Source organism: Oncorhynchus mykiss, chromosome 17 (genome assembly GCF_013265735.2).
Source record: "Oncorhynchus mykiss isolate Arlee chromosome 17, USDA_OmykA_1.1, whole genome shotgun sequence".
NCBI lineage: Eukaryota > Metazoa > Chordata > Actinopteri > Salmoniformes > Salmonidae > Oncorhynchus > Oncorhynchus mykiss.
In genome coordinates this window covers 8790401-8808808 of record NC_048581.1, presented here as the reverse complement: position 1 = coordinate 8808808, position 18408 = coordinate 8790401, and the positions used below count along the sequence as shown (strand labels likewise).

At 39.0% G+C, this 18408-nt stretch overlaps 1 protein-coding gene across 3 annotated transcripts; it reads right to left on the bottom strand.

Annotated features, from left to right (window-relative positions):
- Window positions 1–1148: 1148 nt before the first annotated feature.
- On the bottom strand, window positions 1149–17611 carry LOC110494882 (zinc finger BED domain-containing protein 4-like). 3 transcript variants are annotated; one of them, XM_036948804.1, is made up of 4 exons: window positions 17531–17611; window positions 10945–11197; window positions 10032–10813; window positions 1149–3335 (listed from the first exon to the last, which is right to left on the bottom strand). In XM_036948804.1, exons 2-4 carry the CDS (start codon window positions 11189–11191, stop codon window positions 1260–1262), a joined length of 3105 nt encoding a protein of 1034 aa, XP_036804699.1. In that variant the 5' UTR covers window positions 11192–11197; window positions 17531–17611; the 3' UTR covers window positions 1149–1259. The 3 variants fall into 3 exon arrangements, with proteins under 3 accessions (XP_036804699.1, XP_021425890.2, XP_036804700.1); XM_021570215.2 differs by having other exon boundaries at window positions 16984–17597; XM_036948805.1 differs by having other exon boundaries at window positions 10945–11169; window positions 16984–17597.
- Window positions 17612–18408: the final 797 nt, after the last annotated feature.

The window sequence follows — 18408 nt, the reverse complement described above, 5'->3', positions numbered from 1 at the left end:
ACGTGACAATAGCCAACCATGCTACCATTTATCTATCGCTCATTCAATAGCCAACCATGCTACCATTTATCTATCGCTCATTCAATAGCCAACCATGCTACCATTTATCTATCGCTCATTCAATAGCCAACCATGCTACCATTTATCTATCGCTCATTCAATAGCCAACCATGCTACCATATATCATTCATCAGCCTACCATTTATCTATCTCTCATTCAATAGCCAACCATGCTACCATATATCATTCATCAGCCTACCATTTATCATTCATTGGCCTACCATTTATCCACTGATCATTCAATAGCCAACCATGCTAACATTTATCATTAATTAGCATACCATTTAGCCTGGCTAACAGGGGATCCCACTCAGTTTTCACAATCAAACACCAGGAAATGGCCAAAGAACCAGCTCATCTGCTTTCACTCTGTGTTCACTATTACACATTCAATGTTTCTACATGAAATCAACAACAATCTTCAGAAATGACTGTCAAAGCAACACCTCGGGCTTTACAATGGTGGTGAAGTTTGGAGACATTCTGGGATTAAGTGGGTTAAAATCTTCCTAGAGGTGACACAGAGGGGCATTCTGGGATTAAGTGGGTTAAACCTCCCTAGAAGTGACACAGAGGGGCATTCTGGGATTAAGTGGGTTAAACCTCCCTAGAAGTGACACAGAGGGGCATTCTGGGATTAAGTGGGTTAAAATCTTCCCAGAAGTGACACAGAGGGGCATTCTGGGATTAAGTGGGTTAAAATCTCCCTAAAAGTGACACAGAGGGGCATTCTGGGATTAAGTGGGTTAAAACCTCCCTAGAAGTGACACAGAGGGGCATTCTGGGATTAAGTGGGTTAAAATCTCCCTTGAAGTGACACAGAGGGGCATTTCAAAATGCTGAATTTTGGTAATTTAGCAAGTCTATTAGAAGTCGACCGATTATGATTCTTCAACGCCAATACCGATGATTTGAGGACCAAAAAAAGCTGAAACCAATTAATCAGCAGAGTTTTTATTTGACCAATCGATATATATATATATATATGTGTGTGTGTATGTATTTTTTTTAATTGGCCGATTAATCGGTATCGGCTTTTGTATCCTTCAATATTATATATATATCTGTAATAATGACAATTACAACAATACTGAATGAACAATGTACACTTTTAATTTTAACTGAATACATCAAATCAATCTAGTCTCAAATAACATGAGAACAACATGTTAAAAGGAACAACCAGCTTTCATGGGTCTTCAATAATCCCAGTTAAGAAGTTTTAGGTTGTAGTGTAGAAAGCAGAGCTTGTCTGCCTGGTCCCCTGTCAGTCTGCTCCTCCACTTATCATAAATGTTTCCCACCTCACTGAACACTCTCTCGCTTGGGACCGAAGAAGATGGAGGACAGAGAAACTTCTTCGCCAGTGGAGCGAGTGATTGAAATCTGTTCTCATTCTGCTTCCACCACTCCAAAGGCAAGCCGCTCTTTCTGTCAATGACAGGCTCTGTGAGGTAACGCTCAAACTCAATGTCAAAACTGCACTGGACTCCAGCCCTGCCCTGTTGGCTTCCAAGGATTCTAGCGTAGAGGCTGTCCACCAGACTGGGTGGCTGATCTACCTGGACTCTTTGTTTTTTTGCACCTGGATCTGTGTCCTCCTCTTCACTCGTCCTTTCTGCTGTGGCTCTGGGATTTGGTTTCCTTAGTAGGTCAGACTCCTCCTTCAGCCACTCTTTTGCTTTCTCTAGTGCTGTCCCTGAGGCGAAGGCATAGCTCTTGTAACGTGGATCCAGGACAGTCGCCAGCACCAGGCACTTTGTCTCCTCGGCTATGGAGAACCTCCTTGTCAGACTGTCCAACATGGTCTTCCGTAAAGTGTTGATGCCTTGAGTAGAAGAACCCTCCTGCTGCAGCATCAGCTTCAGCACCGACACACTGGGGATGATGCATGCTGCTGTAGAGTTGGAGTGGCTCATCTCCACGGTCACCTCCTCCATAGGTGCCAGAGTCTCAATTAGGCTAGAGACAATGTCCCACTGTGTAGCAGACAAACTGCTGATGTGTCCGTATTCACCTGCATACGCATTCAGTGCACGCCTCTGTTCAAACATCCTCTGCAACATGTGTAGTGTGAAGTTCCAGTGAGTTTGAACTGTTTGGATGATGCTGTGTTTGGGGAGGCCAAGCGCTTCCTGAATGGCCCCCAGCCTCTGTTTGGCCAGTACAGAGTGGTCAAAGTGAGATGCACAGCTCTCCAGCATGGCAATAATGTTTAGCACAGCTCTCTGACTGGATAGGCCGTCGTTGATTACAAGCTGTAGGGTGTGTGCACTGCAGCTGAAGTCTGGAAGCTCCGCCAGTCTCACACCTTTCATCATGTTTGCCCCACTGTCTCTGAGGACCAGCACTACACGTTCTGTGTGGATTTCCCAGTATTCCAACGTGGTCAAAAACATCTCTCCGAGGTAGTTTCCTGCGTGTGATCCAGTCATAGTCTTGACATTCAGCACAACCTGCTTTCTTGTCCAGACATCGTCAATGAAATGTCCAGTAAGGCTCATCAGGGACTCTGTAGTGCCTGACCAGCAGTCCGTTGTGAATGCCATGTGTGGAGCGTTCCCTGGTGCCACCAGATTCTTCACTTTCATCACAACTCTTTCATGTGTTTTATCTAGCATTTCTGTGCGAAAGAATGTTTCATCTTTGATCCTGTACAGGGGTTCAGCAAGACTAATCAGCCGCTGAAAACCAACACCAGACACCACTGTGAATGGCTGGTTGTCAGTGGCAATCATCTCAATAATTGCTTCATCCATCTTCTTGGCCCTTGGATCTTTGTCCTGCCATTTTGGATCTTTGTCCTGCCATTTTGGATCTTTGTCCTGCCATTTTGGATCTTTGTCCTGCCATTTTGGATCTTTGTCCTGCCATTTTGGATCTTTGTCCTGCCATTTTGGATCTTTGTCCTGCCATTTTGGATCTTTGTCCTGCCATTTTGGATCTTTGTCCTGCCATTTTGGATCTTTGTCCTGCCATTTTGGATCTTTGTCCTGCCATTTTGCTTGTTTATTAAACAGTTGCAAGAGTGTAGCCTGCGATGTGTCTGTATCACTTTTCCCTTGTGAAGAATTTGCGTTTGCTTTTTTCATCATTGCTTCCTTATGGGCTTTTGGATGGGTGTTCTTAAGGTGATTCCACAGGTTAGTGGTATTTTTGGATTTAGCCATTGCTGACCCCATGCTTATATCGTTATCACAAATAAGACACCTTGCTTTCCCTGGTGCCAATTCAATGTAATGGTCCCACACTGGTGCTCTGCTTTTCTCTGCCATCTGTAAAATTAATCACACACACACACACACACACACACACACACCTCTCTGAAGTGACAAGGATACAGAAGTCTGCATAGGAGACAAATACTCTCAACTGTTTGACTAATAAAAATATAGTTTTTTATTTATTTAGTTTACCTGTGATGAATGTTGTAAACAAAAACTGTCATTTCTATATGCAGGAAATCCTATTTTAATACTGGGCATGGTAAGAACCGACGACCAAAGTGTGAGTCATAATTCCCATGACACCTTCCAGCAAAATCTGAAAAGCGGTTCCTTCATTCATTCCATAGGATGTTTTTAGATCAAATTCAAATAAGGTCTGTGTTTCCTGTAGGATTACACCACCTTCACAATTTGATCACTGTGCAGATATCCATAGGACAAGGTAACTCTGATCAATATCGACTAAATATAAGCGAAGATATATATTTTTTTAGTAGAGTGGATTTATTGAAAATATGTTGACAAACGTTACCTTATCCTAGTGAGATTTGCACGGGTATCAAAAACACAGAGGCGTTGGAGTAGATCAAGACGTTCTCTATGAGGTCATAATGATTAGTAACATTCTCTATGGGGTCAGACCAACATGACGAGGTCATAATGATAGTAACATTCTCTATGGGGTCAGACCAACATGATGAGGTCATAATGATAGTAACATTCTCTATGGGGTCAGACCAACATGATGAGGTCATAATGATAGTAACATTCTCTATGGGGTCAGACCAACATGATGAGGTCATAATGATAGTAACATTCTCTATGGGGTCAGACCAACATGATGAGGTCATAATGATAGTAACATTCTCTATGGGGTCAGACCAACATGATGAGGTCATAATGATAGTAACATTCTCTATGGGGTCAGACCAACATGATGAGGTCATAATGATAGTAACATTCTCTATGGGGTCAGACCAACATGATGAGGTCATAATGATAGTAACATTCTCTATAGAAGACATGAACTGTAAAATAACGAAGGAACCCCTTTCAAGTTCAGCCGCAAGTTATTACAGGAATTATAACGCGTTGACTATTTCTCTCTATAACATTTCATATACCTTTGACTTTTGGATGTTCTAATAGGCACTTTAGTATTGCCAGCCTAATCTCAGGAGTTGATAGGCTTGAAGTCATAAACAGCGCTGTGCTTCAAGCATTGCTAAGAGCTGCTGGCAAACGCAGGAAAGTGCTGTTTGAATGAATGCTTACGAGCCTTCTGCTGCCTGCCACCGCTCAGTCAGACTGCGCTATCAAATATCAAATTGTAGACTTAATTATAATATTAACACACAGAAATACGAGCCTTTGGTCATTAATATGGTCAAATCCGGAAACTATAATTTCGAAAACAAAATGTTTATTCTTTCAATGAAATATGGAACCGTTCTGTATTTTATCTAACGGGTGGCATCCCTAAGTCTAAATATTGCTGTTACATTGCACAACCTTCAATGTTATGTCATAATTATGTTCGCAACGAGCCAGGCGGCCCACTCTGTTGTATATACCCTGACTCTGCGTGCAATGAACGCAAGAGAAGTGACACAAGTTTAATATTGATATTTCCCTAGTTTAATATTAAAATTTCCCTAGTTTAATATTGATATTTCCCTAGTTTAATATTGATATTTCCCTAGTTTAATATTGATATTTCCCTAGTTTAATATTGATATTTCCCTAGTTTAATATGGATATTTCCCTAGTTTAATATTGATATTTCCCTAGTTTAATATGAATATTTCCCTAGTTTAATATGAATATTTCCCTAGTTTAATATGAATATTTCCCTAGTTTAATATGAATATTTCCCTAGTTTAATATTTCCCTAGTTTAATATGAATATTTCCCTAGTTTAATATGAATATTTCCCTAGTTTAATATTTCCCTAGTTTAATATTAAAATTTCCCTAGTTTAATATTGATATTTCCCTAGTTTAATATTGATATTTCCCTAGTTTAATATGAATATTTCCCTAGTTTAATATTGATATTTCCCTAGTTTAATATTGATATTTCCCTAGTTTAATATGAATATTTCCCTAGTTTAATATGAATATTTCCCTAGTTTAATATTTCCCTAGTTTAATATAAAAAAAATCCCTAGTTTAATATTGATATTTCCCTAGTTTAATATGGATATTTCCCTAGTTTAATATTGATATTTCCCTAGTTTAATATTTCCCTAGTTTAATATTGATATTTCCCTAGTTTAATATTGATATTTCCCTAGTTTAATATTAATGTTTCCCTAGTTTAATATTAATGTTTCCCTAGTTTAATATTGATATTTCCCTAGTTTAATATTGATATTTCCCTAGTTTAATATTGATATTTCCCTAGTTTAATATTTCCCTAGTTTAATATTGATATTTCCCTAGTTTAATATTGATATTTCCCTAGTTTAATATTGATATTTCCCTAGTTTAATATGAATATTTCCCTAGTGTAATATGAATATTTCCCTAGTTTAATATTTCCCTAGTTTAATATAAAAAAATTCCCTAGTTTAATATTGATATTTCCCTAGTTTAATATGGATATTTCCCTAGTTTAATATTGATATTTCCCTAGTTTAATATTTCCCTAGTTTAATATTGATATTTCCCTAGTTTAATATTGATATTTCCCTAGTTTAATATTAATGTTTCCCTAGTTTAATATGAATGTTTCCCTAGTTTAATATTGATATTTCCCTAGTTTAATATTAATGTTTCCCCAGTTTAATATTGATATTTCCCTAGTTTAATATTGATATTTCCCTAGTTTAATATTTCCCTAGTTTAATATTGATATTTCCCTAGTTTAATATTGATATTTCCCTAGTTTAATATTAATGTTTCCCTAGTTTAATATTAATGTTTCCCTAGTTTAATATTGATATTTCCCTAGTTTAATATTAATGTTTCCCCAGTTTAATATTGATATTTCCCTAGTTTAATATTGCCTGCTAACATTAATTTATTTTAACGAAATATGCAGGTTTAAGAAACATATATACTTCTTTAAGAAAGGCATTGGTGTTTATGGTGAGGTACATTGGTGTTTATGGTGAGGTACATTGGTGTTTAGGTACATTGGTGTTTATGGTGAGGTACATTGGTGTTTATGGTGAGGTACATTGGTGTTTATGGTGAGGTACATTGGTGTTTATGGTGAGGTACATTGGTGTTTATGGTGAGGTACATTGGTGTTTATGGTGAGGTACATTGGTGTTTATGGTGAGGTACATTGGTGTTTATGGTGAGGTACATTGGTGTTTATGGTGAGGTACATTGGTGTTTATGGTGAGGTACATTGGTGTTTATGGTGAGGTACATTGGTGTTTATGGTGAGGTACATTGGTGTTTAGGTACATTGATGTTTATGGTGAGGTACATTGGTGTTTATGGTGAGGTACATTGATGTTTATGGTGAGGTACATTGGTGTTATGGTGAGGTACATTGGTGTTTATGGTGAGGTACATTGGTGTTTATGGTGAGGTACATTGATGTTATGGTACATTGGTGTTTATGGTTAGGTACATTGGTGTTTATGGTGAGGTACATTGGTGTTTATGGTTAGGTACATTGATGTTTATGGTGAGGTACATTGGTGTTTATGGTGAGGTACATTGGTGTTTATGGTGAGGTACATTGGTGTTTATGGTGAGGTACATTGGTGTTTATGGTGGAGGTACATTGATGTTTATGGTGAGGTACATTGGTGTTTATGGTGAGGTACATTGGTGTTTATGGTGAGGTACATTGGTGTTTATGGTGAGGTACATTGGTGTTTATGGTGGAGGTACATTGGTGTTTAGGTACATTGATGTTTATGGTGAGGTACATTGGTGTTTATGGTGAGGTACATTGATGTTTATGGTGAGGTACATTGATGTTTATGGTGAGGTACATTGGTGTTTATGGTGAGGTACATTGGTGTTTATGGTGGAGGTACATTGATGTTTATGGTGAGGTACATTGGTGTTTATGGTGAGGTACATTGGTGTTTATGGTGAGGTACATTGGTGTTTATGGTGAGGTACATTGGTGTTTATGGTGAGGTACATTGATGTTTAGGTACATTGGTGTTTATGGTGAGGTACATTGATGTTTAGGTACATTGGTGTTTATGGTGAGGTACATTGATGTTTAGGTACATTGGTGTTTATGGTGAGGTACATTGATGTTTATGGTGAGGTACATTGATGTTTATGGTGAGGTACATTGGTGTTTATGGTGGTACATTGGTGTTTATGGTGAGGTACATTGGTGTTTAGGTACATTGATGTTTATGGTGAGGTACATTGGTGTTTATGGTGGTACATTGGTGTTTATGGTGAGGTACATTGGTGTTTATGGTGAGGTACATTGATGTTTATGGTGAGGTACATTGATGTTTATGGTGAGGTACATTGGTGTTTATGGTGAGGTACATTGATGTTTATGGTGAGGTACATTGATGTTTATGGTGAGGTACATTGGTGTTTATGGTGAGGTACATTGATGTTTATGGTGAGGTACATTGATGTTTAGGTACATTGATGTTTATGGTGAGGTACATTGGTGTTTATGGTGAGGTACATTGATGTTTATGGTGAGGTACATTGATGTTTATGGTGAGGTACATTGGTGTTTATGGTGAGGTACATTGGTGTTTATGGTTAGGTACATTGGTGTTTATGGTGAGGTCCATTGGTGTTTATGGTGAGGTACATTGGTGTTTAGGTACATTGGTGTTTATGGTGAGGTACATTGATGTTTATGGTGAGGTACATTGATGTTTAGGTACATTGGTGTTTATGGTGAGGTACATTGATGTTTATGGTGAGGTACATTGATGTTTATGGTGAGGTACATTGGTGTTTATGGTGAGGTACATTGATGTTTATGGTGAGGTACATTGGTGTTAATGGTGAGGTACATTGGTGTTTATGGTGAGGTACATTGGTGTTTATGGTGAGGTACATTGGTGTTTAGGTACATTGGTGTTCATGGTGAGGTACATTGATGTTTATGGTACATTGGTGTTTATGGTGAGGTACATTGGTGTTTATGGTGAGGTACATTGGTGTTTATGGTGAGGTACATTGGTGTTTATGGTGAGGTACATTGGTGTTTAGGGTGAGGTACATTGATGTTTATGGTGAGGTACATTGGTGTTTATGGTTAGGTACATTGGTGTTTATGGTGAGGTACATTGATGTTTAGGTACATTGGTGTTTATGGTGAGGTACATTGATGTTTATGGTACATTGGTGTTTATGGTGAGGTACATTGGTGTTTATGGTGAGGTACATTGGTGTTTATGGTGAGGTACATTGGTGTTTATGGTGAGGTACATTGGTGTTTAGGGTGAGGTACATTGATGTTTATGGTGAGGTACATTGGTGTTTATGGTTAGGTACATTGGTGTTTATGGTGAGGTACATTGGTGTTTATGGTTAGGTACATTGGTGTTTAGGGTGAGGTACATTGATGTTTATGGTGAGGTACATTGGTGTTTATGGTTAGGTACATTGGTGTTTATGGTGAGGTACATTGGTGTTTATGGTGAGGTACATTGGTGTTTAGGGTGAGGTACATTGATGTTTATGGTGAGGTACATTGGTGTTTATGGTTAGGTACATTGGTGTTTATGGTGAGGTACATTGGTGTTTATGGTGAGGTACATTGGTGTTTAGGTACATTGGTGTTTATGGTGAGGTACATTGGTGTTTAGGTACATTGGTGTTTATGGTGAGGTACATTGGTGTTTATGGTGAGGTACATTGGTGTTTATGGTGAGGTACATTGGTGTTTATGGTGAGGTACATTGGTGTTTATGGTGAGGTACATTGGTGTTTATGGTGAGGTACATTGATGTTTATGGTGAGGTACATTGGTGTTTATGGTGAGGTACATTGGTGTTTATGGTGAGGTACATTGGTGTTTATGGTGAGGTACATTGGTGTTTAGGTACATTGGTGTTTATGGTTAGGTACATTGGTGTTTATGGTGAGGTACATTCGTGCAACAATTGTGCTTTTGTTAAATCATCACCTGCTTGGCGAGGTGGGCTGTGACTAGATGATAAATTAAAAGGCAGGGCATCGACTATATGCAACGCAGGACAAGCTAGTTAACCTAGTAATATCATCAACCATGTATAGTTAACTAGTGATGATGTGAAGATTGATAGTTTTTTTTTATAAGATAAGTTTAATGCTAGCTAGCAACTTACCTTGGCTCCTACTGCACTCGCGTACCAGGTGGTCAAGCCTGCCACGCAGTTTCCTCATGGAATGCAATGTAATCGGCCATAATTGGTGTCCAAAAATGCAGATGACCAATTGTTATGAAAAATCGTCCCTAATTAAAATCGCCCCTAATTAAAATCGCCCTTTAGTATTTATATTAAAGACCAGATTTATTGATTTCACAATGGCCTATATTAAAGGGCATCTCATTGAACATGTATTTTAATATTGGATAATAATAGTAATAATGGAACGACCCTGACATTTTAACTGGTGATATTTTAGGGACGATAACCAAGTGAAACTCATCCCACACGGAGAGCAGTGGTAAGGCTTCTCGCCTGTGTGTATTCTCTGATGATTATTTAGGTATCCTTCCCAATGGAATCTCTTTCCACACTGTTCACAGCTGTACGGTTTCTCCCGTGTGTATCCTTTGGTGGTTATTTAGGTGTCCTACCTGATGGAAACTCTTCCCATACTGATCACAGTGGTATGGCTTCTCTCCGGTGTGATATTTCTGGTGTTCACTTAGCCGTCCTGCCCGACTAAAGCTCTTTCCACATTGGGGGCAGTGGTAGGGCTTCTCGCCACTGTGTACTCTCTGATGTGTCTTTAGGTCTCCTGCTTGATTGAAGCTTTTACCGCATTGGGAACAGTGGTGGGGCTTCTCTCCACTGTGAATTCTCTGATGACTCTGAAGGCATCCTTCCAACGTAAAACCAGTCCCACACGGAGAGCAGTGAAAAATATTGTCTCCTGTGTGAGTTTGTTGGTGTGCCTTTAAATGTGATAACTGATTCTTCCCGCATTCAGAGCATTGATGAGGCTTCTCTCCTGTGTGTATTCTCTGATGTTTATTACGATTTCCTTCATCACTGAAACTCTTCCCACATTGGGCGCAATGGAAAGGCTTCTTTCCTGTGTGAGTAAGCTGGTGCGTCTTCAAGGTGCTTGGGGTCTGAAATCTCTTGCCACATTGACCACACATGTAAGGCTTCTTTATTTTGAGAGTCTGTTGGTGTGGTATGAGGTGAGTTGGACAAATAAAACTGTCTCTGCAATCTGAGCAGGGGTGGGGCCTACAAGTGTGTCTTCTCAACTCCTCTGGATCATAGAAACTAGTGAAGCAGTCCATGCAGTGGTGATGTTTCTGTCTTGAGTTCCTCCGTCTGTGTTGTTTATGGTTTCCTGATGCTGTGGAACTGGGCTCACTGTCTGAACCTGGGTTGGAGATCTCTCCTGTGGGAATATGAACAGATATGGGGTTAGAATCAGGAACAGCATTGGAAGGGGCTTTAAAATACGTTTGATGCCAGCAGAAGCAATACAATAGGCACCAACCTCTCTCCGTACTCCACACCTGAACTTACCTGGGTCAGTGATACTATCTACTGCTGCCTCCTCTTCCTCTAGGTCTGGATCAGACACTTCCCTGTTCTCCACCTCCTCTTTGACTTCTCTCTCCTCCCATTCCTCTTTTACAATCACATTAAGTTCCAGTGTTTGACTGCAGTCCTCCAGCTTCACTGACACCATCTCTGGACCCTGCTGTGAGCTTCTCTGGGCTGGAACACCACAGCCAGAACCCGGGGACTCTGTGGACATTGGTTCAGACATTGAAGGCTAGAGATGGATCCAAAAGAGGAAGCACAACAAGTGAAAGGTGAGTTTCACTAAATGATAAAGGGATAGAACGTGCTCAATATTCCATGCACTAGGAATCCCCGCTAATAAAATGGAACTAGCTAGCTCACGTTGCTATGGCAACGACAGCAATGTGGAGGAATTATTTGGGTTATCTTTTGCTTACTTACCAGCCCTTAAATCATGAATCTCAGTTCCAGTACATTACACAGAAGAGTCATTGACCCCATGACGGAGGTTTTTGGAGATAATCTTCTCCCCGGGGTCAAACAGTGACAAGGGTCTGTAGAGTTCAGCTCCGACTACATCGATTTCTTAAAAAGGTAACGTGGTAAATGCTTGTACCTCTGTCTGTCCTGTGTAGTTGTGGTTACCATGTACCTCTGTCTGTCCTGTGTAGTTGCCTGCCTGCCTTTGTCTGCTGAAATCCATTATTTTTACTACATAAGACAAACAGAGGTACAACATAAGGTGAAATGTAACCTCTCTGTCTGTCTAACATAGTGTCTATACATACATAGTCTATCTTGTCCTGTGTAGTTGCCTGCCTTTGTCTGCTACATAAGACAAACAGAGGTACAACATAAGGTGAAATGTAACCTCTCTGTCTGTCTAACATAGTGTCTATACATACATAGTCTATCTTGTGTGTAATGTGTGTCATTTTGAATAGAATGGATCGGCTCTATTTTGACATTAAAAGCTCTTTCTACCTTCTTGAGAAGTCCCTGATTTATATTGGTACAATAATATGACATTCCATTCCATTAATCTTCTAACTCACTCCAAAATCTTCTGACATAAGAACAGTCCCAAAACAAATGGTCAAGAGTCTCTGGGTCACAGCCACAAAATAGACATTTGTTATCAATAGCTATTTTAAATCTGTGTATAATAAATGTCTTTACAGGGTAGATTCTATGAATGAGTTTGTATGATACTTCTTTCACCTTATTAGATATACAATATTTACCAGACAACAACGAAACTTGTCTTAGGGCTGCATTCCAGTACATTTTAGCAGAGGGAATAGTAACATGTTGACATAGTTTCCTTATATGGGGCGGCAGGGTAGCCTAGTGGTTAGAGCGTTGGTCTAGTAACCGGAAGGTTGCAAGTTCAAACCCCCGAGCTGACAAGGTACAAATCTGTCGTTCTAGGACAAGGCAGTTAACCCACTGTTCCTAGGCCGTCATTGAAAATAAGAATTTGTTCTTACTGACTTACTGACTTGCCTGGTTAAATAAAGGTATTAAAATAAATATACATGTCTTCTCATTGAGAACTGAGGCTACAAAACCCTCAACAGTTGCACATTATTGTTATATTCTCCTAAGAGAAGCACCTTTAGGGGCAGCTCTAACAACACCTTTAGGGACAGCTCTAACAACACCTTTAGGGACAGCTCTAACAACACCTTTAGGGACAGCTCTAACAACACCTTTAGGGACAGCTCTAACAACACCTTTAGGGACAGCTCTAACAACACCTTTAGGGGCAGCTCTAACACCTTTAGGGGCAGCTCTAACAACACCTTTAGGGACAGCTCTAACAACACCTTTAGGGACAGCTCTAACAACACCTTTAGGGGCAGCTCTAACACCTTTAGGGGCAGCTCTAACAACACCTTTAGGGACAGCTCTAACAACACCTTTAGGGACAGCTCTAACAACACCTTTAGGGACAGCTCTAACAACACCTTTAGGGGCAGCTCTAACAACACCTTTAGGGGCAGCTCTAACAACACCTTTACGGACAGCTCTAACAACACCTTTAGGGGCAGCTCTAACAACACCTTTAGGGACAGCTCTAACAACACCTTTAGGGACAGCTCTAACAACACCTTTAGGGGCAGCTCTAACAACACCTTTAGGGACAGCTCTAACACCTTTAGGGGCAGCTCTAACAACACCTTTAGGGACAGCTCTAACAACACCTTTAGGGACAGCTCTAACAACACCTTTAGGGACAGCTCTAACAACACCTTTAGGGGCAGCTCTAACAACACCTTTAGGGGCAGCTCTAACAACACCTTTAGGGACAGCTCTAACAACACCTTTAGGGGCAGCTCTAACAACACCTTTAGGGGCAGCTCTAACAACACCTTTAGGGGCAGCTCTAACAACACCTTTAGGGACAGCTCTAACAACACCTTTAGGGACAGCTCTAACAACACCTTTAGGGGCAGCTCTAACAACACCTTTAGGGGCAGCTCTAACAACACCTTTAGGGACAGCTCTAACAACACCTTTAGGGGCAGCTCTAACAACACCTTTAGGGACAGCTCTAACAACACCTTTAGGGACAGCTCTAACAACAATTTGATACTCCTCAGGAATGAATTGTGTGTTCTCATAAATTCTGGATAATCACATTATTCAATAATTGTTTCACCCAAATAATGTTGTTGTCAAACCAGTTCTGGAACAATAAAGATGTTTTTGTATTTTATGTCTTTATTGTTCCAGATTGTATTACCTATGAGGGGAAACATAGTGTTTGTACGTGAGGTTCCAAGTTAGAAGTACTTGTTTATGAAAGTTTGCAGCTTAATAGGGATTTTACCCAAATCAACGTTGCATTTTAGTAAGACTTCTAGACCACCAATCTGTTGGAATACTAAATTAGGGATGATATTCCAAATGCAATCCTTATTTCTTAAGTAGTTTTGTTTCCATTTAATCATAAATATTATATTAGAGGTTTTACAATCCAGAGTATTCAACCCTCTCTCACCTTGGGTGCTACATATTACCGCTTTTCTTAAATAATGAGCTTTATTCCTCCATATGACGTTAAATCATTTAGTATCAACCATTTTAGTTACTGACAGAGGACCATCCAAGGCAAGGGAGGTATAAACTAATAATAAAACTGATAAAAGTACACGCCCAGATAAAGATTTCGTAATAACCAGGAGTTAAATCTCTTTCCAATGTCCTCTACAATAGGAGAGAAATTTAAGTTGGCCCTTTCTTTCTGATCTTTGTTAACTTTAATACCAAGATATGTGATCACATCTTTTACATGGATATTACATCCTGAGTTTAAGTCACATCTTTTCCACAAAAATTATTCACATTTCCTGATATTCAGAGATAAACCTGATACATGTGTGGAAGGCATTAATACACTCAACAGCTTTCCTGACTTCATTAGGATCTTTTTTTATATTTTTAAATGCTGGTGTCATCAGCCAATTGGTCAATATTTTATCTATTTGTCTTGTATCCGAATACCCCTAAAACTATCCTTATTTATATGAAGTGCCATAACTTGTGTGATCAATACAAAATAAGAAAGGAGAAAATTGGGCATCCTTGTTTAATTCCACGTCTAATCTCTGTAAAGTTCCATGGGATAATTTAACAGAGCTGTTACTATTATTGTAAAGTGTCTTAATTACATTTGGAAAATATTGACCAAAACCCCAAAAATTGAAGAGTGTCAAAAATAAAATAATAACTGTAACTGTATCAAATGCCTTGTAAAAGTCTACAAATAAAATAAAGCTATCTTCCATAATGTGCTCATTGTCGTCTATCAAGTCCAATACTAGTAGAATACTATTACCTATATGTCTGCCCTTAATAAAACCAGACTGGGTTTCATCAATGATTTGGTCAACACCTTTTTTTCAGTCTTTCTGTAAAGATGGATGCAAGTATCTTTCCATCGTTGTTCATTAATGTGATCGGTCTCCAGTTTTCTTACATCATAGAATGTTTGTTTGGTTTGGGTACTACAGAAATGAGGCCTTGTGTCATAGAAACAGGCAGGACCCCTAAATCAATTGCCTCCTTAAAAACATGAAACATAAATTCAATAATATCCTTCTGATAACATTTATAGAATTCACTGATAATATTTATAGAATTCACTGATAATATTTATAGAATTCACTGATAATATTTATAGAATTCACTGATAATATTTATAGAATTCACTGATAACATTTATAGAATTCACTGATAATGCCATCATTCCCTGGAGATGTGTTCTCTTTTAACTTGCTGATACATTTTTTTTATTTCATTGATAGAAATAATTTGATCACAAGACTTTTGAAGTCTTCATCTATACATTTTGCATAGTCTTTGACAGAGTCCTAGCAAGGCAGATCAGTTGTTAGTGGGACAGGCATGACTGGTATAAAGGTTACCATGGAATTCTGAAACATATTTTGAAATATCTTTTGGGTTTTCATTTTCTTTGCCATCTATATTAAGCTCATGAAAATATTTTTTTCTTTCTAAATTGTAAAAGTATTTTGTATTTTTTCCCACCTTCCTCCAACCATCTCCTTCTTGATCTTACAAATGCCCATTTTGCTCTCTCTTCATACATCCGGTCCATGTCTAGTTGTATAGAGAATAACTGAGCATTTCCTTCTTCATCAAGGTCCTCCATAGAGATTAGAGAAAGGATTTCCTTAATAAGTTTATCTTCCCTCAATCTTTTAAGTTCAGCAATTTCTTTACCTCTTCATATGGCTGTTTGTCTTATTTCACACTTCATGAATTCCCAATATTTCCCACAAGACTTAAATAGTTGGGCTTTCTTCCAATTGTCTTGTATAATATCTTTGGCATCCATCTTGAAATGATCATCTTCCAACAGTCTACTATTGAGTTTCCAATAACTCCGATTCGGTTTAACTTCAGATCCATTAATATTTAAAGATAAGAATATAACTTTATGATCAGTAAGACTTGATGGTTCAATTGATACCTTCACTACAGAATTTTCTAATGAATTAGAAATCAACCAGAAGTCAATTGTTGACTGTCTGGACGTGTCCTTGTTACTCCAAGTGAAGTCCTTTTTATCAGGACATTTAGATCTCCAAACATCGACTAATCCAAGATGGCAGTTATTAAACTCAGGATTAACAATGCTGGATCTGTTAGGAGGGGGATATCTGTCAATCATCACATTAGATACAGAATTAAAATCTCCACCTAAGATAATTTTGATATCCTGAAATACACCTAGAACTCTGAGTCTCTTCTTCAAATTCTTGACATAATATCCCGTTGTTTTGTTTGTTGTTGGATGCATAAATATTCCCTAATAAAAACATTTCACTGTTGAAATTCACTGTTAAAATGAACCAACGTCCAGAGTGGTGAGTGTTACTACTGACGACCTTCCCTTTAAATGCACCTCTTAAAACTGCTACACCTGCAGAGTGGTGAGTCTTACTACTGATGACCTTCCCTTTAAATGCACCTATTAAAACTGCTACACCTGCAGAGTGGTGAGTGTTACTACTGACGACCTTCCCTTTAAATGCACCTATTAAAACTGCTACACCTGCAGAGCGGTGAGTCTTCCTACTGATGACCTTCCCTTTAAATGCACCTATTAAAACTGCTACACCTGCAGAGTGGTGAGTCTTACTACTGATGACCTTCCCTTTAAATGCACCTATTAAAACTGCTACACCTGCAGAGTGGTGAGTGTTACTACTGACGACCTTCCCTTTAAATGCACCTATTAAAACTGCTACACCTGCAGAGTTATGAGTCTTCCTACTGATGACCTTCCCTTTAAAGGCACCTATTAAAACTGCTACACCTGCAGAGTGGTTGTTGTCATATGATAACCAGATATTGTTACCACAATTGCATCTCAATAAGTGACATACCCTCTTGGCTCTCATCTTTTCCCCTGGGGTTTGACTGGAGTGCCGGGCTCAAGGTAACAGGCCTGAGCTGGGGACTGGAGGGGCGCAAGTTGTGAGTATTGTTGTCCATACTCACCACATTGTCATCACCCATTGGAGTATCTCCCCCCACAGTTACATTCTGAAGAGGAGTGCCCACAACCACACCATCTTTTGTGGTTAACTGTCCATCTGACGATCTCCCCATTTCTTTCCTTTTGGTTCTGGTCGTGGAAGTTTCCATGTGCGTTCTACAAGCTAGTTTGAGCTAGCAAGCTTATCTGGGTATCTAGTAGTGTCAAACTTAGTTTTAGAGGTGGAAAACTTGCAGAAAATAATCAATTACGTTGGTAAACAAACTAAACCATATTCACACGGGGTTTATCACCGTAGAAATGAACTACCAAACGGTCATATTTGGGTAAAGAAATCCAATCATTCCTTCAACAACCAAAACAAATGATCTGCACTGACCGCCATCTTGCGCGCCCACAGCGTGTTTACTGAAGGCTAGTTAGCAAGCTAGCTAGATCAATAGACTAATCAATGTTGATCGGGTGAACGTGGACAAATAATCCGACTATTAAATCGTGTTTGTTGTATCTGGAAACGTTATAGAAAATGATAGAAATGTTGATTTTTCCCTTCACACTTGATTTTGAAAGTTGCCCGCTGCTGTTGTTGTTTGCCCTGTTTTAACAGAACGAGATATGCGCTGTTCCCGCGAGAATACAGATCTGTGCGCTCTAGACCGTCGTGGCTGCGCATATTGCGCGCAAATTCATTTCATCTTTCTTTCTGAATAGGATTTAACATTTTATTCAACATTTATTTAACTAGGGCATGATAACATTATATTTTACCCAGTCTCAGATCATATGTGAATTGGCTTGAAGATCATTTTGGCAGTTAATCACGGTTCCAAACTGGTTCCAAAGAAAGCAACTTCTTCACTCAAACTGTTTGTAATTGATTTACGTGTCGATAGCGCCATCTTGTGGTTTAACGGAGCGACTACACATTCCATTCATCTCAACTTCACTGATGTCTTTTCTATCAGGTTGAATAATCATACAAATATATTATATCTTAACGACCAAAACAGCTATTCTGAATAATTCCCCAAAACCATAATTAAGGAACATGACAACAGTAATGGAATGTCATATTATTGTACCAACACAAATCATGGACTTCTCAAGAAGGTAGAAATAGCTTTTAATGTCAAAATAGAGCCGATCCATTCTATTCAAAATGACATGCATTACACACAAGATAGTGTCTATACATACATAGTCTATGTTAGACAGACAGAGAGGTTACATTTCAACATCTGTAGGTCCTGCTTCTATCAAAACAAACAGTACAAAGTATGGCAGCTCACAGAGGGAGGAACACTTTAAAACTGCAGGGGGGGGGTGTTTTGAGTTTGTCTTTACAGTGTGTGTCTTGACTCTCCGTGTGAGTGTGTGTCTTGACTCTCCGTGTGAGTGTGTGTCTTGACCCTCCGTGTGAGTGTGTG